Here is a 26,282-nt window from a genome sequence, read left to right as displayed (position 1 = left end):
CGTCGGGGTTTGTGGTGATAGCATGGAGTCTGCTTGGAATTGTCTTTCTCCCTCTCTCTCTGCCCTTCCCCTGCTTGTATTCTCTCTCTCAAAGTAAATAATAAAAACAAACATTAAAAAGTGTCCTAACAAAAAATAAACACCACTAGAGAATAGTTTCTTTAGTATAAGTAGAGACCTCAGAGAGGGATGGATGGCACTCTGTGCTGTTTTTAAGCACTCATAGCTTAGTGTGAATGAACTATCTAAAAGTAGGTTAAAGACCAGAAAAGAAAATAGAGGCATATGGTGGTGGGGAGGTCCCACATCAAAATATTAGGATCAAGTAGCTGGCCCATAGAAATGAACTCTAACAGTTTTCATGACTTGAGTGGCCCCAGTGTAATCTCAGGAACAAAATTATGTATATTTTAATTGTGTACATATATATTTTTTAATTAATTTATTTTTTGAGAAAGCACGAGTGGGGGAGGGACAGAGAGAGAGGAGAGAGAGAGAGTCTCAAGCAGGCTCCACTCTGTCAGTGCAAAGCCTGACACGGGACTCCATCCCATGAACCGTGAGGCCATGACCCGAGCTGAAATCAAGAGTCAGATGCTCAACCACTGAGCCACCCAGGTGCCCCTGTATGTATATATTTTAGTAAGAGATTTATTGGATTATAATTTACATACCTTATAATTCACCCACTTAACAGTTGTTTACAACTCAAAGTTTACTAGTATATTCAAACAGTAATGCAGTGACCCCCACTGTCAACTTTAAAATGTTTTCGGGGCGCCTGGGTGGCGCAGTCGGTTAAGCGTCCGACTTCAGCCAGGTCACGATCTCGCGGTCCGTGAGTTCAAGCCCCGTGTCGGGCTCTGGGCTGATGGCTCAGAGCCCGGAGCCTGTTTCCGATTCTGTGTCTCCCTCTCTCTCTGCCCCTCCCCCGTTCATGCTCTGTCTCTCTCTGTCCCAAAAATAAATAAATGTTGAAGAAAAAAAAAAATGTTTTCATCACCTCACAAAGTCCATACAATCCCCCAAACTCTCCCACACTGTCTACCCCCATCCTCACCCCTAGGCAACCATCTACTTTCTGTCTCTGTAGATTTGTCTGTTCTAGACATTTCATATAAATGGAATAATACACTGTGTATGATTATGAGTGGCTTCTTTTACTCAGCATAGTATTTCCAAGGTTTATCCATGTTATAGCATGAGGTGTTACTTCATTCCTTTGTATTGCTAAATAATATTCTCTTATTCATTCATCTTGATAGAGATTTGGGTTGTTTTTACTTTTTGGGAATTCTGCATAATTCTATGAGCATTTGTGTAGAAGTTTTTATGTGAACATGTGAAAACACAAACACACCAAATACTGAAACAAGTGTGTCCTGAAAAATACTTATCCTTAATACATGCAGTAGTATACTTTTCATTGTACTCTGTTCTTTTTTTTTACTTTTTTTTTTTTTATAAAGCTTATCCATTTATTTTGAGAGAGAATGTACATGGGAGGGATAGAGAGAGAGAGGGAGAGAGAAAAAAATCCCAAGAAGGTTCTACACCATCAGCTCAGAAGCCAACGTGGGGCATGATCACAAACCATGTGATCATGACCTGATCCAAAGTCAAGAGTGGGACACTCAAATGACTGAGCCACCCAGGGGCCGCATTCTACTCTGTCTTTGTTATTTTCTAAAAAATGCTGGCTGTGGTGCACTACAGTGATTTCAGAGCCCTCTAATGGGTCATGATCTGACCTATAGGATTCCTGGTGGTGAGCCTGATACTTACAAGGCAGGTCTTCTTTGAGCAGCTCTGGTTTAGGTTTTAAGAGGTTGGGGTGCCCGGGTGGCTCACTCTTGATTTCGGCTCAGGTCATGATCTCATACAGTTCATGAGATGGAGCCCCGAGTTGAGCTCTGCACTGACAGCGCAGAGCCTGCTTGGGATTCTCTCTCTCCCTCTCTCTCTGCTCCTCCCCCACTTGTACATACTCTCGCTCACTGTCTCATTCTCTCAATAATAAAAATAAAAAGGTTTCAGAAGGTTGAGTCAATGTGAAGCTCCCTGCAGCTTTCAGAAACATTAATTTTTGTTTCTTGTAGTTCTTCTGACCACAGTATTAGAGACATATCTGCGCTTGTGCTATTCATCCCTTGGCTGTTATGTGGAGTCTACAAAATCGACTGTGTGAAGGTGTTTGTGAAAATTTATTTAGGACAACTTTTGTTACTTTTTTAAATTTAAAACTCCTTGTAATGTGATAGGCACTTGTACTCACCATACAGAATCAACACAAATTTAATAGTTTTTTAAAAAAAATTTTAAATGTTTATTTATTTTTGAGAGAGAGACAGAACATGAGCAGAGGAGAGGCAGAGAGAGAGGAAGACACAGAATCCGAAGCAGGCTCCAGGCTCTGAGCTGTCAGCACAGACATGGGGCTCTAACCCACGAACTGTGAGATCATGACTTGAGCACAAGTCAGAAACTTAACCAACTGAGCCACCCAGGTGGCCCTAGTTTTTTTTTTTTTTTAAGTAATAAACATTATAGATTCAGTTGATCTCTCCTGCCTTCCATTTCCCCATCCTTCCCAGGGAAAATCACTATCTTGCAATTAATGTGCATCCTTCTTGGCTTTTTATACTTTAACTACATAAATATTTATCCATAAACTGTATATTACTATTTTGTGTGTTTTTTTACATGTACATATTTGGTTTCATATACGTCCTTTTGATACTTCTCACCATTGACTTTCTTTTCTTTTTTTTTGTGTGTGTGTGTGTATCATGACTATATTAACAAAGTAAAAAGATAACCCATAGAATGTAAGAAAATACTTGCAAATCATATATCTGATAAGAGATTAATATCCATAATATATAGAGTAAACTTAAAACTCAACAACATACAAACAAGACAGGTTATTCAGATGTTGAATCTATAAATTTGTGTCTTCTACCAAATTTGATAGGTTTTCTGCTATTATTTCTTCAATTTCCTCTTCCTCCTCTATTATCTTACTCTTTTCCATGTGGACTCCATTTATCCATGTGTTAGACGTTTTGAAATTGTATCCCATGATCTGAAGCTCTCCTCACTTTAAAGAAAGAAGTTTTTCTCTCTCTTCTTCAGATTGGATGATTTTTATTGTCTTCATTCTGCTATTTCATTACTGGCTGCTTAAGGCCAGCCAGGATTTTATTTGTTTTTTTTTTTTTTTTTTTTACTTCTGGTACTATATTTTTCAGTTGTAAAATATACGTTCAGTTCTTCTTCCTAATACCTATTTCTTTCTTGATCAACATTGACTTTCAGTTTCTTAAGTTGGTACATGTAAAATAATTGAATTTATTCTTTTTTTATTGTTGTCTGGCTTTCTATGTTACAAACTTACCATCATTTATTTCTTTTTATATTAGTGGTATTTATGGATTGTTTTCAAGTTTTCACTCTTAAAGCAGTATTTGCCATTGATAGACACATGTGCATGAGTTTCTGTGGGACATATATTTTGAAGAGCCATTGTTGATTCTTCGGGTTTGTGCATTCTCAACTTCTGTACATAATGCCACATCACATAGTGATATACCAATTTAGGTCCCCTGGCAGTGCATGAGAATTTCTGTACGTCTCCATCTTCATAATCATTTGGAACCATAAGATTTAAAAACTTATAAAAACATTATGGATGTGAATGGTGTGTAATTATTTTACTTCCCATTTCCCTGATGACTAATGAGATTGAGCATTTTTGGTGATTAAATTTCTTCCTCTAAATGGTCTACTCATATACTTTTGCCATTTTTCTATAAGAATATTTGTCTTTTATTAATTTATAGGCATTTAAAATATATTATGGATTCTTTTCTTTTATTGGTTATTGCAGATACTTTTATAAATTATTATGGCATGAGGTACCTGGGTGGCTCAGTCGGTTGAGTGTCCAAGTCTTGATTTTGGCTCTGGTCATGATACCAGGGTCATGGGATTGAGCCCTACGTGGGGCTCCATGCTGAGTGTGGATCCTGCTTATGATATTCTCCCTCCCCCCCCCCCACCTCTGTCCCTCTCCTCTGTTCTCTGTCTCTAAAATAAGTAAAATGAAAAAAAAAATACTATGGCTCATCCATTCTCATTGTATCGTGTCTTTTGTTTTAACATTAATAATTTTTTTGATATTATCCATATCAATTCTTTTCTTTATAATTCTTTGTGTATTACTTGATTCCTGCAGAATCTACTATTTTTTTTTTAAGAATAAGTCTTAATTCGGGGTGCCTGGGTGGCTCAGTCGGTTAAGCAGCCAACTTCGGCTCAGGTCATGATCTCACGGTCCGTGAGTTCGAGCCCTGCGTCGGGCTCTGTGCTGACAGCTCAGAGCCTGGAGCCTACTTCAGATTCTGTGTCTCCCTCTCTCTGACCCTCCCCCATTCATGCTCTGTCTCTCTCTGTCTCAAAAATAAATAAACATTAAAAAAAAAAAAGAAAAGAATAAGTCTTAATTCGTAGTGAAATAAGTCCCTGATACAATTTTTTGGAAACATTATAGGATAGTGATTAAGGGTTGGAGGTTCTAGAATTAGGCTGCGTGTGCTCAAAGCCTACCTTTGCCACTAGCTCACTGTGTGAACTTGGCATGCCTGTAACTTTTTACACCAATAAGACTGGAGCAAGAATAGTACCCAGCTCATATGTTGTTGTGAGGATTAAAGGAGATAATACACATAAAGCTTGTGGCTGAGTATTTGGTATATAGTAAGAGCTCAATAAATGTTACTTTTTTTTTTTTTTAAGCTTCCATCATGATCATTTCTTGGTGTGAAATTGGTGCCCAGTTTCTTGTGTATTCAAATCACTGCATTACTCAGATTGTTTCATGAGAGCTGTGATTCCTATCGAGTATTCCAGGAGGGTAGAACGTTTGGACCCTGGTGCTAATTGTGGGTTCCAGCTTTGATGTAGTTGAATTCTTTCCAGGAATTTAACAAAACAAGTAAATCATGTTTCTTTTCTTTAATTGAGTTATAGTTGACACACAATGTTACATTAGTTTCAGGTATGTACAACATAGCACTTTCACAAGTTTGTTTGTTTGTTTGTTTGTTTATTTTATTTTAGAGACAGAACATGCGAGTCAGGCAGAGGGGTAGAGAGAGAGAGATTCTTAAGCAAGCTCCACACTCAGGGTGTAGTCCGTCGCAGGGCTGGATCCCACAGTCATGGGATCATGACCTGAGCTGAAATCCAGATTCTGATGCTCAACTGACTTGAGCCACCCAGGCGCCCCATGATTTCACAAGTTGATACACTGTGCTGTGCTTACCACAAGTGTAGCTACCATCTGTCACCATACAAGGCAATTATAGTATCATTGACTGTATGCTCTGTGCTGTATAATTTTGTTTCTTGTTTGTCCCCTCACATAGTTTTAGTTCAAATATCAGGTGGGATTTGTTTTCTTGAAATTGAATGAGTAACAATGCATCTTAATTACTTTGGGATGGGAGGCCTCTCTGCATCAGTCCAGACTTCAGTAGTCTCTATCCTCCACAGGGCTGTTCCTAGCCAGGAAGTGAGGAAAGGGAAGGAAAGCAGGACATGAAGAGGCTGATGGGCAGTGGGATAAAAGGTTGGGCTCTTGGTTCCTAAACTAGGCTGAGTGTTGGAATCTATATGTTGAACTGGATTAGAGGATAAGATGCTCTATTAATAGCTTGCTTTATTTTCTTTTATAAAAACATGTTTTATCTGAAGAGCTTCAGAAGGCAAGGATCTAAAGGAACAGATCATTGAAGAAGAAATGGTTTCCAAAATTTTATAGAAAGTAGCAGTTATTATAACAAAGTCCATTTTTCTTCTGTGAAAACTTTGTATTTGTTTATGACAACAATCCTAACTTTTAATATAGTTTTAGATAACAGCTTTCTTGGGATATAATTCATGTATCATAAAAATCAACCTTTTAGCATACAAAATTCACCCTTTTAGCAGTGGCTTTTTTTTTTTTTTTAAGTTCATTTATTTATTTTGAGAGAGAGAGAGCACATGCATGCTGGTCAGGGGCAGGGGGAGGGAGGAAGAAAGAGAATCCCAAGCAGGCTCTGCACCCTAGCACAGAGCCCAATGCAGGGCTCAAACCCATGAACCGTGAGATCTTGACCTCAGCCAAAATCAAGAGTCATAGGCTCTTGACTGAGCCACCCAGGCACCCCTTGCAGTGGCTTTTAATAAAACTTTTAGTCATTCTTATATGTGGAATTTAAAATGCCAAACAAATGCATACAAGGGAAGAGAAGCAAAAATAATACAAAACCAGAGAGGGAAACAAACCGTAAGAAACTCTTAAATACAGAGAACAAACTGAGAGTTGCTGGCTGGATGTTGGGTGGGGGGAAGGGCGCAAGGGGTGAGGATCATTAAGAAGGGCACTTGTTGGGATGAGCACTGGATGTTATATGTAAGTGATGAATCACTAAATTCTATTCCTGAAATAATTATTACATTATATGTTAACTAACTTGGATTTAAATTAAAAAAATAAAAATAATAAAAATACAATGCCTTTTGGAAAAAAAAACTTTTAGTCATTCTCAGTTCTCTGTTTTTCCTTTTATGTTCTGGCTCTTCACTCTTTATCATTCTGTTGTTTTGGATCCCATTATAAATAAGCCGTAATCATAAGTACCTTTGCTGAGCTTCTTGTTGAGATGACTCAACCCAGCGTTAGACATAGCCTTCAGCTTAATGGAAGAACTTTCCATTTTTTTTTGCGGTGGATTTCCATATTTAATAAATATTTTAACACTTAATCAATCAACCATGTGTTTCTGAATTTCCAACAGTTTTCAACAAACATATTTCCAAAATCTGTGCTTTCAAAGTTAATTGTGTTATTTCTCTTTCTCAAGAAATAATTAGGTTAGAAGAAGTCCGTATGCTTTCATTTTAGTATCATATGCTCATTGCAGAAAGTGTTGAGGAGGAAAAGAACTCTAAGTGCAGATATTGTTGCTGGTGGTAGTAGCTGGGTGTGTGCGTGTCTGTGTGGAGAGTGTTTGCAGACCATCCTGTCTCCATAGGGCGGGGGGGTCAGTTTCAGTTCTTATATCCCACTTGATGAGAAAAACAGCTACACTTGTCCCTGCACCTTCTGGCCCTTGTGCAGTTGGGTATTTTAGTTATGTTCGAGCTATTAATCATGCCTTTTTATAGCTCCTGTTCTCTGCAGCGTGTTTTCACTAGAGCTAGAGATTCTTGATTTCTCTTTTCATCATCCTATCTTTGAATAATGAGGGAGCAGAGAAGGTTGCAAATATTTAATAGGCTTTGATTCTTATTTCTTCTCTTATGAAGTTTGAACTTGACAACTTTGCAATTAAAATTTTTACATTAAAAAATTTTTCAGATTAAGACTTAATAACTAGTGTGTGTGTGTGTGTGTGTGTGTGTGTGTGTATGTGTGTGTGTACATAGGTGAGAGAGGAGGAGAGAGGAAGAGAGAGAGAGAGAGATGGAATTATTTCTTGTGGTTTGATTTGTGAAGTAACATTTTTAAGATTCACTCCACAAATATTTATTGAGGGCCTCTTATATGCAAGCACTATTCTGGGCCCTTTGGATCATAAGTGATTAAAAACAACCCTAAATTCCTTTTTTCATGGCACTTATATTCTAGCAGATAGATAAAAACATAATCAATGATAAGTTACATGGTGAGTACTATGGAAAAAGAAAAAAAATGAGCATGGTAATGGAGATTGGGCATACAGGGGTGTGTGGATATCATAGGTTGTAGTTTTTAATAGGGTGGTTCACCATGTCTCAGAGAGAAGGTGACATTGGGAAAAACTGGAAGGAAGTGGAGAGTGAGCCAGGCATATATATCAGGAAGAGCATTCCAAGATGAAAGAACAGCCAGTACAATGACCCCAAGACTAGCGCATGTCTGTAAAGTATGAGTAACAGGGCTATTACTCCAAAGATTTGTGTTGAGCGGTCTCATTGAAAACTGTACTGGGATAAATATTTGGAATTATCCATGTCTCTGGCAGTATTTTCAGTTTTATCTTGGGTTCTCAAAGGATTGCATTTTATCACCAAAGAAGACCATACAAATTTTCACTTTGGGGTTTGAATGTAATCCACCCCCCTCCATCTCCCCACAATATAATGCATTTGGATTCTTCTTTGCAAGGCAGTATCACTTCCATGTAGTTAAATGTACTTCTCTTTTATGTTTAGTACATGGATGGCTATGGTTTACTTTTGTGCAAGGTATTTTATTGTGTGTGGTTGGTAGATATTTTTAGTGCTAGCCTGCTGTAGAGCTTACAAAGTGGCACATGATTTCTACTCTGCCTAAGAGATGAGAGGCATACCCAACCCATCTTTGAACATATCCTGCTTCACAAATGGAGAAAATGGACCTAAATTGCATTAAGAGAGTTTTGTTAGCTATGTAAGAGGGAAAATAAGATGATTCAGCATTGGAACAGACCACAAATAGGGGTTGAGGAACTCTCTCAAGAACTTATAATAAAATAGGCTCAACAATCATTTTTTCATAATAGTTTTGAATGGATATTTGTTTCCTAACAGGTGGGAAATGAATCACATAAGTCATTGAGCTTCCCTAAAACTCAAAGTTCCATCTTTCTCCCTCTGTCCTATAGATAATGTATATTTTAAGTCATGTAACCAAATGACTACCACCATCACGAACAAATGTTAGTTGAATAAATTGGGCACAGAAATACAGATTAGTAATTTTAAGGACCATCAGTGGAAAGTGCATGCTGGTAAGGGTTATACCCTTTTTAACAGTGATAAATGTTTGTAAATACTAGAGAACTAAAAGAAGCCAATAAAACAGTTTATACTAATGAAAGCAGCCTTCATTATGGTTATACTCCTGAGAACTCCTTCCCATTTTTGGATTATTACAATTTGCAAAATAATGTTTGTTTATGTTATTGTCAGATAACAGTTGTCAGGTTTATTTTAAATTCATAAGCGAGCACATCCTTTGTGCCAAGAAAGGTGCTAAGTGTTGGGAATACATAGGCACTTGGAATAGAGATGAAAATGCAGGGTGATGTAGCTGTAAGGCATGGACCTCAAGAGACAGGGACAGAGGAATTGTCATATGGACGTGACAGAGGGTAAGCAAGAACGATTCCGAGCCCTGGATGCAATACAAAATTCTGTTTGCACATATTCAGACTCTTGCTGCTTATGTGGTGCAGTCATAAGTGGCCCTGATAGAGCTAGAGTGTTCTGCTCACCTTACATATACTCAATCTTCCCAGCAATCCTGAGGTTGGTACTGTTGTTCGCATTTACCAAGTCGAGAAATTGAGGCACACAGAGTTTAGATAACTTGCCCAAGATCATTAACTTGGGGGAAGACGGGGGGGAGGTGGAATTTGAAACAGTAAATTTGGCTCTAGAATCTAGAGTCTTAGCCAATACCCTCTGCAGCTTTTCATAAGAAACTGCTCACAGTTTTAAAACAGAGGGAAACTCTTGAGGATGAAACGGTTTCATGCTGGATTATATTATTTTCTTACATAGTAGTTGAATGTCTTTGCAGACAGTTGAAATATGTGGATGTAGACTGTGAGTTCCTCACTGTCTTCTCTGGTTCTCACGGCGTCCCTGTGCACACGGAAAGGGTTCAGGATGCAGTGGTGGTATGGAGGCGGTAGACGCATGCAGGGAAGAGCAGAGAAGGACAAAGGGGATGGATCGGTGGCAGTTTGCTGAGGATGCTGATCTGGGGAACATTTCATTCAGGAGTCCATGCCAGGAGGCAGCTTCCCAGAAACTCAGTGTGCATAGTTCAGACCCACTTCTCAGAAGTGAATAAATTCCTTTATGTTATCATTTAATAAATTAATTGAAAAGTGAAATCCAGGGGTGCCTGGGTGGCGCAGTCGGTTAAGCGTCCGACTTCAGCCAGGTCACGATCTCGCGGTCTGTGAGTTCGAGCCCCGCGTCGGGCTCTGGGCTGATGGCTCAGAGCCTGGAGCCTGTTTCCGATTCTGTGTCTCCCTCTCTCTCTGCCCCTCCCCCGTTTATGCTCTGTCTCTCTCTGTCCCAAAAATAAATGTTGAAAAAAAAATTAAAAAAAAAAAAAAAGAAAAGTGAAATCCATATTACTTCAAAGTATTCATTTGCTTCAGAGCAACAACCAGTAAAAAACTGTCACAAAATGGGCAGAAAGATGGTACCCAGGCTTTTTCCTTTGTAAAAGAGAATCAAGATGTCTTGTAGGAATCCTTTCTTCAACCCAGCATGTGAGATGCACAAAGCCCTCATTATGCTTTAATTTTCCTCCGGTAGAGGCAACAGCTAGAGAGTTTGTTCAGCTTTATATCAAAACACATGAGCAGCATAGAGACCTAGGTCATGTATAGAACATTAAAAACAGCCCAGTGTGTGCTCCTGGGTTGAGGCCAAGAGTTTACACAGAGGGAAGAAAAAAATGGTTCTCCTCTAGTTGGTGACTCCCAGACTCCACCAACCCACCCTAATGAGGTCATGGCTGCTTGTGACTCTATTGGTTTATCCTTTCTGTTTCTTACTAGAGGTAGTCAAATTCTATAATGCCTTTGACCTGAAGTTGTGTCTAGCAAGAGCTGAGTGTATGCCAGTGAAGAAAACAGTGGTGAGAATAAGGATTTTCTTTCTTTTCCAGTTTAGACACAAATTCATAAAAAATTGGAAATCTCCAGTATTATGTTTTGTTTTTTTTTCTTCATGTGTGAAGATGCATTTTAGGGCTAAGGGATACTCTACATTTGATTCTGACTTTATGTCATTAGACACTGTTTGTTAGCTTGTTCTAATCTAGAAGACCCTTTAGTGATGATCTATGTCCTATCTCCCTCTTTTAGGGGAGCAGTTGTTCCTTCTATTTGGGCTTTTCAGAGTCAGACTCATCAGCTTATAGAGTTCGCTTGTTGCAAGTAGTGATTATTTTCTAGGTTACAGTTGGTTACAAGATTTCCCTGCCATAACATATATACACACAGGCACAGAAACGTGTGCACGCAAGCATTATTTGGATGTACAGTGGATAATGTGACTTGATTTGTTGAGCTTTTCTGTCTTTGTTAATAACAGTATCTTTTAGAATTTCCTACTTTCAGAGATTATTTACAGTCAACGTATTTTTAAAAGGCATTTCACTTTTCTAGGGGAAGTTTTTCATGCTAAGTATTAGGTGACAAGAATGACCTATTTATTTCCAGGGCTAATAGTGACTGGCTCCAATAAATAATAGAAGTGTAAGTAAAAGTAATTTATAGGGGTACCTGGCTGGTATAGTCAGTAGAGTGTGCAACTTTTGATCTCAGGGTTGTGAGTTCAAGCCCTGTGTTGAGTATAGAGATTATTTAAAAATAAAATATTAAAAAAAGGTGATTTCTAGAGTTTCTTTCATTACCCTTATAATAAAGGTACCCCTTTGATTTTTCCTTATAGCATGTCTGAAAATTGTACTTAATTTATTTAGATTTAGATGCTTTTGAAATTAGCCTCCCAGCAAGATTATAGGCCAGATACATGTAATGCAGCGCACATAAATGACAGTTTTCTTATTGCGTATTTGTGTTTTCTCTCAAATATGCATCACCATGGATGGATTCTTTGCATTTTCCTTTAATCTAAGGGTACAGAGTTATCCTTCAAAGCAGTTTGGAGACACCAGCTAGTAGTATGTGGAAGCCCTTCAGTTTAAGAATTTGGAGGGAGGGGGGCAGATTCATGTCTTACTGAATCTCTCTAGCAGATTCTTGCTATATTCTAATGTATGCATGCATTGAAAGATTCCATGGTCTTGAGACATGGTTTCCTCAGAGATACCTGGTAATGTTTTCTCTCTTTCTTTCTCTCACACAATTTGACTTTCTTCCTTTCCTTCATAGTTCTGGTGAGTAAGATAATTAGTGTGTTCTTCATACCAGTCTTCATTCTAGCTATTTGAGAAACCACCAAAAAATGAAATATTTTTGCAGGAATTCTTATCTCTGGAATTCTCTCATTTGGTGTCCTAATAAAGAAAGCCCGTGGTGGGTGACTGTTAAGTTATAGGTGAAAAAACATCTTTTTTTTTTAATTGAAAAATAATTTTTATTGAGGTATAATTGACATACAATAGCCTACAAGTATCAGGTATACATCAGAGTGACCAATATTGAAATTTTTTTTTAAATTTTTAATGTATTTATTTATTTATTTTTTAAAATTTACATCCAAATTAGTTAGCATATAGTGAAACAATGATTTTAGGAGTAGATTCCTTAATGCCCCTTACCCATTTAGCCCATCCCCCCTCCCACAACCCCTCCAGCAACCCTCAGTTTGTTCTCCATATTTATGAGTCTCTTCTGTTTTGTCCCCCTCCCTGTTTTCATATTATTTTTGTTTCCCTTCCCTTATGTTCATCTGTTTTGTCTCTTAACGTCCTCATATGAGTGAAGTCATATGATTGTCTTTCTCTAATTTCACTTAGCATAATACCCTCCGGTTCCATCCATGTAGTTGCAAATGGCAAGATTTCATTCTTTTTGATCGCTGAGTAATACTCCATTGTATATATATACCACATCTTCTTTATCCATTCATCCATCGATGGACATTTGGGCACTTTCCATACTTTGGCTATTGTTGATAGTGCTGCTATAAACATGGGGGTGCATGTGTCCCTTCAAAACAGCATACCTATATCCTGTGGATAAATGCCTAGTAGTGCAATTGCTGGGTTGTGGGGTAGTTCTATTTTTTAGTTTTTTGAGGAACCTGCATTCTGTTTTCCAGAGTGGCTGCACCAGCTTGCATTCCCAAGAACAATGCAAAAGAGATCCTCTTTCTCCTCATCCTTGCCAACATCTGTTGTTGCCTGAGTTGTTAATGTTAACCATTCTGACAGGTGTAAGGTGGTATCTCATTGTGGTTTTCATTTGTATTTCCCTGATGATGAGTGATGTTGAGCATTTTTTCATGTGTCAGTTGGCCATCTGGATGTCTTCCTTGGAGATGTGTCTATTCATGTCTTTTGCCCATTTCCTCACTGGATTATATGTTTTTGGGTATTGAGTTTGATAAGTTCTTTATAGATTTTGGATACTAATCCTTTATCTGATATGTCATTTGCAAATAGCTTCTTCTATTCTGTCAGTTTCCTTCACTGTGCAAAAGCTTTTTATTTTGATGAAGTCCCAGTAGTTCATTTTTGCTTTTGTTTCCCTTGCCTCTGGAGACCTATTGAGTAAGAAGTTGCTGCGGCCAAGATCAAAGAGGTTTTTGCCTGCTTTCTCCTCGAAGATTTTGATGGCTTCCTGTCTTACATTGAGGTCTTTCATCCATTTTGAGTTTATTTTTGTGTATGGTGTGAGAAGGTGGTCCAAGTTCATTCTTCTGCATGTTCCTGTCCAGTTTTCCCAGCACCACTTGCTGAAGAGACTGTCTTTATTCCATTGGATATTCTTTTCTGCTTTGTCAAAGATTAGTTGGCCATACGTTTGTGGGTCCATTTCTGGGTTCTCTGTTCTGTTTCATTGATCTGAGTGTCTGTTCTTGTGCCAGTACCATACTGTCTTGATGTTTACAGCTTTGTAGTATAGCTTGAAGTCTGGGATTGTGATGCCTCCTGCTTTGGTTTTAGTTTTTAAGATTGCTTTGGCTATTCGGGGTCTTTTCTGGTTCCATACCAATTTTAGGGTTATTTGTTCTAACTCTGTGAAGAATGCTGGTGTTACTTTGATAGGGATTGCATTGAATATGTAGATTGCTTTGGGTAGTATTGACATTTTAAAAATATTTGTTCTTCCTATCCAGGAGCATGGAATCTTTTTCCATTTTTTTATGTCTTCTTCAATTTCTTTCATAAGCTTTCTATAGTTTTCAGTGTGTAGATTTTTCACCTCTTTGGTTAGATTTATTCCTAGGTATTTTATGGTTTTGTGTGCAACTAAACAGGATCGATTTCTTGATTTCTCTTTCTGTCGCTTCATTGTTGGTGTATAGGAATGCAACTGATTTCTGTGCATTGATTTTATATCCTGCAACTTTGCTGAATTCATGAATCAATTCTAGAAGTATTTTGGTGGAATCCTTTGGGTTTTCCATATAGAGTATCATGTCATCTGTGAAGAGTGAAAGTTTGACCTCATCCTGGCCGATTTGGATGCCTTTTATTTCTTTGTGTTGTCTGATTGCAGGGGCTAAGACTTCCAGTACTATGTTGAATAACAGTGGTGACAGTGGACATCCCTGTCTTGTTCCTGACCTTAGGGGGAAAGCTCTGTTTTTCCTCATTGAGGATAATATTAGTGTTGGGTCGTTCATATATGGCTTTTATGATCTTGAGGTATGCTCCTTCTATCACTACTTTCTTGAGGGTTTTTATCAAGAAAGGATGCTGTATTTTGTCAAATGTTTTCTCTGCATCAATTGAGAGGATCATATGGTTCTTGTCCTTTCTTTTATTGATGTGATGAATCACGTTAATTGTTTTGTGGATATTGAAACAGCCCTGTATCCCAGGTATAAATCCCGCTTGATTGTGGTGAGTAATTTTTTTAATGTATTGTTGCATCCAGTTGGCTAATATCTTGTTGAGGATTTTTGCATCCATGTTCATCAGGGAAATTGGTCTATAGTTCTCCTTTTTAGTGGGGTCTCTGTCTGGTTTTGGAATCAGGGTAATTCTGTCTTCATACAAAGAGTTTGGAAGTTTTCCTTCCATTTCTATTTTTTGGAACAGTTTCAAGAGAATAAGTGTTAACTCTTCCTTAAATGTTTTGTAGAACCCCTGGAAAGCCATCTGGCCCTGGACTCTTGTTTTTTGGCAGATTTTTGATCACTAATTCGATTTCCTTACTGGTTATGGGTCTGTTCAAATTTTCTATTTCTTCCTGTTTCAGTTTTGGTAGTGTGTATGTTTCTAGGAATTTGTCCATTTCTTCAAGATTACCCATTTTATTGGCATATCATTGCTGATAATATTATCTTATTATTGTTTTTATTTCTGTTGTGTTGGTTGTGATCTCTCCTCTTTCATTCTTGATTTTACTTATTTGGGTCCTTTCCTTTGTCTTTTTGCTCAAACTGGCTAGTGGTTTATCAATTTTGTTAATATTGTCGAAGAACCAGCTTCTGGTTTCATTGATCTGTTCTACTGTTTTTTGGTTTTGATAGCATTCATTTCTGCTCTAATCTTTATTATTTCCTGTCTTCTGCTGGTTTTAGGTTTTATTTGCTGTTCCTTTTCCAGCTCCTTAAGGTGTAAGGTTAGGTTGTGTATCTGAGATATTTCTGCCTTCTTTAGGAAGGCTTGGATTGCTATATACTTTCCTCTTATGACTGCATTTGCTGTCTCCCAGAGGTTTTGGGTTGTGGTGTTATCATTTTCATTGACTTCCATATACTTTTTAGTTTCCCCTTTAACTGCTTGGTTAGCCCATTCATTCTTTAGTAGGATGTTCTTCAGTCTCCAAGTATTTGTTACCTTTCCAAATTTTTTCTTGTGGTTGATTTCGAGTTTCATAGCGTTGTGGTCTGAAAATATGCACGGTATGATCTTGATCTTTTTGTACTTACTTAGGGCTGATTTATGTCCCAGTATATGGTCTATTCTGGAGAACGTTCCATGTGCACTGGAGAAGAATGTATATTCTGCTGCTTTAGGATAAATGTTCTGAATATATCTGTTAAGTCCATCTGGTCCAGTGTGTCATTTAAAGCCATTGTTTTCTTGTTGATTTTTTGACTAGATTATCTGTCCATTGCTGTGAGTGGGGTGTTGAGGTCTCCTATTATGGTATTACTATTGATGAGTTAGTTTCCTTATGTTTGTGATTAATTGATTTATATATTTTGGTGCTCTCACATTTGGTGCATAAATGTTTACAATTGTTAGGTCTTCTTGGTCTATAGACCCATTGATTATGATATAATGCCCTTCTGCATCTCTTGATTCGGTGTTTATTTTAAAGTCTAGATTGTCTGATATAAGTATAGCTACTCCAGCTTTCTTTTGTTGACCATTAGCATGATAGATGGTTCTCCATCCCATTATTTCCAATCTGAAGGTGTCTTTAGGTAAAGTGGGTCTCTTGTAAACAGCATATAGATGGATCTTGTTTTCTTATCCATTCTGTTACCCTTTTGATTGGAGCATTGAGTCCATTGACATTTAGAGTGAGCACTGAAAGATAAGAATTTGTTGCCATTATGATGCTTGTAGAGTTGGAGTTTCTGGTGATGTTCTCTGGTCCTTTCTAATCTTTTGTTGATTTTGGTATTTATTTATTTATTTATTTATTTATTTATTTATTTATATATATATATTTTCATCTTTTCTCCCCTTAGAAAGTCCCCCTTAAAATTTCTTGCAGGGCTGGTTTAGTGGTCACAAACTCCTTTAATTTTTGTTTGTCTGGGAAACTTTTTATCTCTCCTTCTATTTTGAATGACAGCATTGCTGGATAAAGAATTCTTGGTTGCATATTTTTCTGATTCAGCACACTGAATATATCCCGCCACTCCTTTCTGGCCTGCCAAGTTTCTGTGGAAAAAAAAAAAAAAGCATCTTTCTAATATCTTTGTCATTAGAGACTTACTGTCTTTTTTTTTTTTTTCTCTAAAGCAGGAGCTTTGTTCTTGTGATATTTTACTTGATTATTTCTTCACTATGTTCTTGGAAAACTTTTGGACAGTTGAGATATGTTGGCAAATGAGGAATCTGGTCCTTTTAAAGTTTAGTATATGTATGTATAAGTTTATGTTTTTATGTTTTTGTGTGAGCAGAAAGCCCTCTGGAGTTATGTTTAGTTACAGTCTTTAGTTCTAGGAGAGAAAAACCCTTTTTATCCCATGAGAATTTGTTTCTCAAAGGAAATGTTATGGAATTCTTATGTTCCGGGTATTCATCATGGGATTTTGTTCAGTGTTACTTCTGATTCTGCTTTCTTTGGATGCTTGGAGCTGGCCTTTTAGTGGAAATGAGACATAACTTTCAGACATCTCTAATGTCTTTGTAAAGAAGATGAAATTAAGCAAGCAAGCAGACAAAAGTCCATTGACATACCAGAACTGAGTGAAGTGAATCTTGATGTGATGAATTCACCATTCTTAAGTTTATTCTTTGGACTTGGCCTTTTTCCGATGTTGCCTCCAGGAGAGAGTGTGACCCAGCTGGCAGACACAACCCTTCTCTCCAAGGCTGCTTTTCAAATGATCTGATTTAGAGCTGAACTCACTACTTACTCATTTGATAACATCATAGCTTAACTACCTACTCATTTTCCCTCCTCTGCTTTTTTTTTCACCTGTCTTTTGTTTAGCTTTCAGTAGTTAGATCATTCTTTGTAACCAGCTTTTATATACTTTGTCCATAAACAAAAATTTTAAAGCATTTTTCTCACAGCATTCTATAATTAATAACCTTTCACATTTGGGGAGAAGCAAGATGAAGTATAGAAAGTTTTCATAACTCCACTCTTAAATCAAATATCAAGTCACTAGTGGGGCCTGGAAGCCCTGTCATCTTTCTCCCAAGCCTTTTTCATTCAGGAAGAGTATCCATTTTTCAAGACTGATTCATCTTTTGTCTGCTCATTTTGTCTGCTGATTTTGTTGCATCTAAACATTGGGGTTTCTTGCACTCAGATTTAATTACAGCTCAATATGACTACATATTATATTGTTCTCTGGCTACTAAAGATCTTAAAGATCTGCTTTGACTTCAAAATTATACGAATAAGCGTCTCTTGTTCAGACCTTAAATGAATGCCTAGTAATGGGCAGTTAATGGCCAAAATGATGGAGAGACTGATGTATCAGAAGATAGCTGGAGCATAAATAGGTAATGAGGCTGCCTGACTTCCTGAATGGAGATGGGAAAATCGAGCTGGTGTCTGTGTCAGCATAGTCTCTGTGCTTCCAGTTTATCGGAGCAGAGGGGCCACTGGAGACAAGGGCCTGTGGCTGCCAGGGAATCACAGACTTTAGGGTGTTCAGTGCCACCAGAACTGGACACTTCAGCAAGGTAAATTCAGAGAATGCCTCTCAAAAACTCATCTAAAGAAAGCCTTGTTTATAAAGTTTGTGTGTGTGTGTGTGCGTGTGTGCATGCGTGTGTGTATGCGGTATATAGAGCTTCACCTAGAGGTACTCTAGGTGCAGAGATTTCTATGGCGTCATATCTGTCCTTGGGTCATCCATCTCAAAACAAGGGTATGTCGCATCAATTGAACATGTTTACATTGATTGTAAAAATTTTCACGTCAAATAAAGTCAGTGCAAGGACAGGCATTTGAGTTGGAGAGCAAGTTCATCTGGAGGGCAAGACCATGGGAATTGGCTACACTTTAGGCTTACTCATGTTATTTCCTCACAGAATTCTACTTCATAAAATTATTTCCATATCTTAACTAACTAGCCAGGGGAAAGCTATCTTGTTCATGTGGCCACAACAAATGGTAGAATGAAGAATCTTAAGGTTACTAGATGTATCTCTTTGAGCTGTTTTGTCCAAAGTCCATGCAAGGCAGTGGAGTAACTACAGTGAAATGATGGTCATTTTTCTTTTTTTTAAATTTTTTTTTTCAACATTTAATTTATTTTGGGACAGAGAGAGACAGAGCATAAATGGGGGAGGGGCAGAGAGAGAGGGAGACACAGAATCCGAAACAGGCTCCAGGCTCTGAGCTGTCAGCCCAGAACCCGACGCGGGGCTCGAACTCATGGACCGCGAGATCATGACCTGGCTGAAGTCGGACGCTTAACCGACTGCGCCACCCAGGCGCCCCAATGATGGTCATTTTTCAATTGGCCTTTTCTGTTGTAGAAAAAAAGGATAATATATGCAAGTGATTATTGGTATTTTGTTTTTTACTGAGCTCAAGGTGTATTAGATGCCAGGAATTACACTTGCAATTTTTTTTAAATTTTTTTTTTAACATTTTTATTTATTTTTGAGACAGAGAGAGACAGAGCATGAATGGGGGAGGGGCAGAGAGAGAAGGAGACACAGAATCGGAAGCAGGCTCCAGGCTCTGAGCCATCAGCCCAGAGCCCGACACGGGGCTCGAACTCACGGACCGCGAGATCGTGACCTGAGCTGAAGTCGGACGCTCAACTGACTGAGCCACCCAGGCGCCCCGACACTTGCATTTTTTTAAAAACTCAGTTGAAGCAATCAAATGGCAAAGAAGTATGTAGGATGCAGAAAAGCCAGAGATTCTGTTACTTGCATTAAAGACTTCTTTTTAATAATGTTCATTACTTTCACAGTTATTGTGCTGCACAATGCCATTTGATTGGGAATATTCCCACCCATTGGTATTCATTGATTCATTCAAGTTGGGCTTAATTAAACACCCAGACTACCTTGTCTTTCTCTTTGTGTCAGAGTTCCAGTTCTACCATGAAAGTTTTAGCATCAACTTAGCTTTCAAAAAGGGTTATGAATAAAGCAGTCTTCAAAAGTTCCTTTGTATTTATTTGATCTTTGGGTTATGTAGGTTGGCCCTGGTTCATTGGCTCCAGAAGATATCAGGAGAAAAAGGCTGCCGAGAGGCAAAATGCACAGGAGCATGGGGCTATGTTAACTTCATATTTAAATTTCAGCTCTTAGCCATGAATAATAAATAGGCCTCAATCTGGAAATTTATATCAGGTTCTTCTGGTCCTAAAATTCTGTGATTCATTTTTGAAATTTGAAATTAAAATTATCCTTATGTAATTTTATTGATTTATGAAGTTTTCTTGCCATCTGGATAGTTATTTTGTATCTTTGCAGGTTTTCCCCTTAATCTTTTGTTTCACAGCTTCTATAAATGTCTGCCTCACTACTTCTCTCAGTCCTGAAAACACACACATATGCTCACACAATTTACCATACCTATGTAATTTTTTTTTCCTTAAGAGATACCTACTTTAAACTAATTCTTAATTTCTTAGGTTGTAATCAAATTGGCCTCAGAACATGTGCTCTGTGTCAGATGTGGTAACATTGTTGAATGTTCTGATGAAAAAGTTCTAAACACTGCTTTTCATTATTTAAGTTTTCTTTTCATATATATTAAAAAAGCTCATTAGAGCATTTTAATGGCTCTAAAAATGCTCCTTTTGTATTTAAAAATTTTTTTAACATTTATTTATTGAGAGACTCAGACAGAACATGAGCATGGGAGGGACAGAGAGAGGAGGAGACATAGAATACGAAGGAGGCTCCAGGCTCCGAGCTGTCAGCACAGAGCCCGACAAGGAGCTCAATCCCACGAACCGTGAAATCATGACCTGAGCTGAAGTCGGATGCTTAACTGACTGAGCCACTCAGGTGCCCCTGATGTTTATTTATCTTTGAAAGAGAGAAACAGAAAGACAGAGTGCAAGCAGGGGAGGGGCAGAGAGAGAGGGAGATACAGAATGCAAAGCAGGCTCCGGGCTCTGAGCCGTCAGCACAGAGCCTGATGCGGGGCTTGAACTCACAAACCGCAAGATCATGACCCGAGTTGAAGTCAGACGCTTAACCAACTGAGCTACTCAGGCACCCCAAAATGCTCTTTTTTTTAATAATTACTCATATGGGGCGCCTGGGTGGCTCAGTTGGTTAAGCGTCCGACTTTGGCTCAGGTCATGATCTCACGGTCCGTGAGTTCGAGCCCCACGTTGGGCTCTGGGCTGATGGCTCAGAGCCTGGAGCCTGTTTCGGATTCTGTGTCTCCCTCTCTCTCTGACCCTCCCCCGTTCATGCTCTGTCTCTCTCTGTCTCAAAAATAAATAAACATTAAAAAAAATAAAAAAAAATGATTACTCATATGAACCCTGTAAAACCTGCAAGCACCTCCAAGCTGCAGAATGGAAGCCAGGATGAAGTGTGATGGGAATGGTCTCTGCCGCCAAGTAGCGTGACATTGCAAATGACCTTTGCCCACACTGGCCTCACTTTCCTTGTTTGTAAAATAAGGGTGTTGCATTATATGAGCTTTAAGGGTTTTCTCCATATTATTCTATGATAGTGAACTGTTTGATTAATAGTTTTTAAAATCACAAATCTTTCTTATGTAGTAATTTGAAAGAATGCATTTCTGCAAAATTACATTTTAAAAACATCCCTGAGAGCCAGGAGCACCTGGGTGGGTCAGTTGGTTGAGTGTCTGAATCTTGATGTCGGCCAGGGTGTGATCTCACGGTTCATGGGTTTGAGCCCCGCATCGGGCTCTGCGCTGAGTGGAGCCTGCTTGGGATTCTCTCTCCACCCTCTCTCTCTGACCCTCTCTCACTCACGGGCACTCTTTCTCTCTCTGAAAATCAATAAATAAACTTAAAAAATATCTCTGGGAGCAATTACTACCTTTTACATTCAAATTAAAGTTAATAAATATTAGAAATTTTCTTTGACAATGTGTGTTAGGAATTACCCAACCCGCTCCTGAAAAAAAAAGGGAAAATCCTGATATTGTATGGGTTCTCTTGTTTCAAACATTTTCTTTTTCTTTGAACTAAAAAGGCAGGGTCTAAGATTAACTTTCTGAGACCCACTCTGTCTCACTTTGATGGTGTTGGCTAAGAAGCTGCATTGTTAATATGGCATGAAGTCAGTGTAATTCTACTTAATTTTTATTTCTCCAAGATAACCTAAAGACATAAACATGTTTCTTTTCTTTGGCCTGGTTTTTAAACAAACATGGAGAAGGCAGGTTCCTGAATGATAGAAGGTCACAGAGAATACAGGGACAACATTTACTGTTGTGGTCACCACTGCAAGTTGGGTTTGGTTGGGAAAGTCTGATGTTTGGAGTTTGATCCTTACGCCTTCATGGGTATCAGTGCTTCCAATGTGAGTGCCATGGAGGAGAGTGACATGGAACCATTGGTGAAATCAACTCTTTATTGAACCCCTTTTCTAAATGTTCAGGCACATTGCCATTGATGCTGTATTGGTTTTGTATTGCCGCTGTTACAGCATTACCACACATTACATTACCACAAAATTAATATAACAAAACAGCAAAAATTAATTTTCTTAAGTTCTAGAGATGAGAAGCCTGGAATGGGTCTTACAAAGCGAAGGTGCAGGTGTTGGCAGGAGTATGTTCCTTCTGGAGGCACTAGGGGAGAAATGTTTCTTGCTTTTTCCAATTTCTAGGGGCTTCCAATGTTCATTGGCACGTGGCTTTTGCCTCACCTTATTCTCATGTCTGTTTCCATGATCACATCTCCTTCTCTGACTCTGACCCTTCTAAGAGTCTGGTTTTATAAATACCCTTGTGATTAGATTGGGCCCACCTGGATAATCCAGCCTAGTCTCTCCATCTCAGGATCCTTAAATTAAGCACATATGCAGGCTCCCTTTTTCCATGTATGGTAGTATGTTCATGGGTTCTGGGAGCTAGAGTTTGGGACTCTTTAGGGCCATTATTCTACCTGCTATAGATTCCTTTTAGTCACTTATGTGTCTGCCAGGTGCCACCTCCTCAGAGAGGCTTCCAGGACCACCTAGAATCTCATCTATCCTGGTCACCTGTTTACCTTGTTTTATTAAATCTGGGAATAGTGTATTTATTTTCCAATTTTATTTTTTATTGTTAATTATCTGTCATTTTATTTGTCACTTTCTTTCTCCTTCCACTTGAAAACAAGCTCCAGTAACAGAGAAACGTGGTCAGTTTTCTTCACTACCTTGTCTACCAGATCAAAATAGTTCCTAACACTTGGTAGATTCTCAGAAGATGTTTGTTGAATGAATCAATCTGTATACAGTCTAAGGAAGCCTGCCTTACATTACAACAATAGTAATATATACTTGTTCCTATTACTATCAATAATGCAATTTTTTCTTTTTACTAAATAGCAGTTAAACATGCTGTCAATAGATTTTCTTTTGAATTTAAGTAATGTGTTTCTCTTTGGGACATGTATGAGATCAATAAAGATACCAGATATAAACTGAAGCTACAGGAAAAACAAAACATAGGGACTAGATGAAATTAATATAAACAGTGAGTATCTTGCTAAGAAAGAATGGTTATATTATCTTGATCCCTACAATGAATCATAATGCCATGATGAATAACATGGGGCCTCTTCCCTGTTGACAACAGTAAATGCCAAGAAAGAATGGAGGGAAGAGGGAAGAGAGGTTTTAATTGAGACATCAATTCTGGTAAGCTGAGCTTTGCTCAGCCTGTTCCAAAACATGGTTGTTAGCACTTCAGGAAACTCTGAAAGCTTTTAGACAAAAGGAAAGACATTAATGGCATTAAGAACAACCTTGATGGAAGGAGTGCGTTTCTATAAGCGGGTAATTTATAGCTGCTAAATTTTTGCTCATTTTTGTATCCAGGTGACTCATAAAACAAACCCTCAAATGAAATCAGGAAATACTTACTGAGTACCCCATGCTGGTCAGTACTGAGGCCCTCATATCAAATTGAACAGTATTGAGGAGGAGAGGAGGAGGAGGCTTGGAAGGGTTGGGAAGACTTCATGGAAGAGGAGTGTTTAGGCTAAACTGTGTTTCCTCCAAAATTCATATGTTGAAGCTCTCACCCCTGCTATGACTGTACTTTGAGATGAGGTATTTAAAGAGGTAATTAAGACTAAATGAGGTCATTTGGGTGGGCCCTAAATACAGGATGACTGATGTCCTTACAAGAAGAGAGAGAGGGGGGCACCTGGGTGGCTCAGTTGGTTGAGCGTCCATATCTTGATTTCAGCTCAGGTCATGATCTCAGGGTTGTAGGATGGAGCCCTGCATCAGGCTTCATGCACAGCATGGAGTGAGATTCTCCCTCCCTCCCTCCCTCCCTCCCTCTCCCTCTGCGCCTTTCCCCTGCTCATGCTCTCTTTCCCTTTCTCTCTCTCTCTCTCTCTCTCTCTCTCTCTCTCTCAAATAAAAAAAAGAAGAGATAGAGAGACACCAGGCATGCACACATACAGAGTAAAGGCCATGTGAGGATCCAGTGAAAAGCCAAGGAGAGAGGTCTCAGGAGAAACCAAATCTGCCTTTACCTTGATCTTGTAGTTCCAGCCTCCAGAACTTTGAGAAAGTAAATTTTTGTTGTTTAAGCCACCTAGTCTATGGCACTTTGGTATGACAGCCCTCAGGGATTGATACAAGGAGGAGTTTGATCTACATCTTGAAAGATGGATAGGGCCATTTCTGGGAAATGGCCTTGGTGAAGATCACTCAGTATCCAAGGGTGTGGTTCATCATGGCACTTTGCAGAAGTGATGAATGAAGCCACAAAAAAAGTTGGAATGCACACAGCTTGTTGAATTAAAGAGTAGAAGAGAGAAGTGTGCATGAATAGAGTACAGGTGGGTCCTTGGGGACTTGTGTGGCATTGTCTGGGAGGTGGGGAGGAGACTGTGGAGGATCTTGATATCCAGGGGGAGAAAGTTTGTATTTGATACAGTAGAAAATCTGGGGCTTACCAAAAGTCAATTTTAGATCAGGGAGAATATGATCTATGGCAGATATGGAAATGAAGAGTAAGGTGTGGCTTCAGGAATTACAAGAAAAAAAAAAAGCCAGAGTTTGGTGATAGATAGCCTGGGTGTTAACTGGGAAGAGCCAGCAGTTAAAAATGAATGGTAATGAGGTAATGAGGCTGAGAGGTGTTCAAATAGTTGTTCATTCTTGGGGTTTCATGGGGATTGGAATGTGTTAGCAACTGACTAACTGGAATGCCCTACCCCCACTTCTTTCAAATACTTGAAAATAGAAGGATTACCCTTTCTTTCCATAAAGCTTTATTATTATCAATTAAGCTTTCTCCTTTCACCTACAACAAGAAGCTTACTATGTGTGAAGATCCCAGGGATGATTGAGGTGCCCTTTATGCCCCACAGAATCCTAGGATAGTTCTTTTTTAAAGATGTGCTCGTTCTCCGAGAACAGTAACACCATCTGCCTCACATACTACATAAATACAGTTGCTCAGATGGTTCTTATCTATAAAATAGCGTTTGTTTTATTTTCACTGTTTGAATTATACGTGTTTATTTTAGAAATTTTGGATACCAGACAGACATAAACAAAAAATTAAAATAATTCATAGTCCTGCTTAGCTATAGCTACAGTTAATATTTGGGGAATCAAATGGAATAGTTTTGATTACTTCAGTTAATGCATATGATTATTGAATATGTTAATATTAGTGTTATTGGTAACATTACATTTTTTTTTTTAAGTTTAGAGTCCCTTGTGATTTTCTCTGGGAGTTCCTAGAATAGCATAGAAAATAGTGACTTTTTTTTTTCCAAACAAATTTTTGTAGGTGGTATTTGCAGTAGATAGCAGAGGTTCAGTTTTGCTCTTAGGAAGATGTGGAAACCTCTCTGAAATAATGTTTGGTAAATTAGAACTGACTTATTATTTTTAAAGTGTGTGTTTTCATTTAGGATGAAGAAGGTTTTTAAGAGATTCAGATATCTTCCTTGTAAATAGTGCATATTCACTGTATTATTTTACTCTTGAACATATTTTTCATATCTTTTTTTTAATGTTTACTTATTTTTGACAGAAAAAGAGAAAGAGAGGGAGAGAGAGCGCACACATGGGTGCAGAGAGAGAGGGAGACAGAATCTGAAGCAATGTGGGGCTAGAATGAACCTGCCAGATCATGACCTCAGCTGAAGTCACACTTAACCGACTGAGTCACCCAGGCACCCCCCATATCTCTTTTTTAACATACAAAGTTTAATTTTAGAGGAGCCAGTCATTTAATACAGAATAAAATGAATGAAGTGCAGTCTTCTTGGAAATGAAATGGTTAGCCACTTGAGATAAACCAGAAAGGTAGGGCACTTGCCCTCTAAGGTTAGGTGGTATTTTACTTCAGACTGGTGAATGTTTGGCTTCTAAGAAGGTGCAGATTTGATGTTTTTTTCATTTCATGTCTGCGTTGAATTGGCTTTCTAATTACGATGTTACAAACCTTTTTGAATCATCATAAGAAATTCTTATTGTCCGATTGCCGTGGCTAAATAATAAATACCTTTTATCTTTTTGATATTGCAGTTGACTCATGTTGACCAGGCAAGCTTCCAGGTTGATGCCTTTGGAACATCCTTTATTCTCGATGTCGTGCTAAACCAGTAAGTCTTTGTTGAGCTGTACTCACTTTTGTCAGATATACATTCAAACCACTTTTATAACTTTTGTAAAGTTTTGTTTTCTTACTGTATTTTACTTCATCTTCCCATATCAGTTAAATACTACATTTAAAACTTTTCTTTAACGTTTATTTATTTTTTTG

At 38.3% G+C, this 26,282-nt stretch overlaps 1 protein-coding gene across 23 annotated transcripts in view; it reads left to right on the top strand.

Moving 5' to 3' along the window:
• Window positions 1-26,282, top strand: part of ADAM22 (ADAM metallopeptidase domain 22) — a 237,791-nt gene that overhangs the window by 15,659 nt on the left and 195,850 nt on the right. For all 23 annotated transcript variants that reach the window (XR_005789427.1, XM_040472732.1, XM_040472741.1 and 20 more), the window contains exon 3: window positions 26,045-26,121. Coding sequence is in view for 22 of the 23 variants with exons in the window: in XM_040472732.1 (XP_040328666.1) it covers window positions 26,045-26,121 (77 nt within the window). In the remaining variant the exon portion in view is untranslated. The remainder of the gene's footprint in view (window positions 1-26,044; window positions 26,122-26,282) is intronic.

This window comes from Herpailurus yagouaroundi, unplaced genomic scaffold (assembly GCF_014898765.1).
Source record: "Herpailurus yagouaroundi ecotype Mexico unplaced genomic scaffold, PumYag 100, whole genome shotgun sequence".
NCBI lineage: Eukaryota > Metazoa > Chordata > Mammalia > Carnivora > Felidae > Herpailurus > Herpailurus yagouaroundi.
This window is presented reverse-complemented; position numbering and strand designations above follow the sequence as displayed.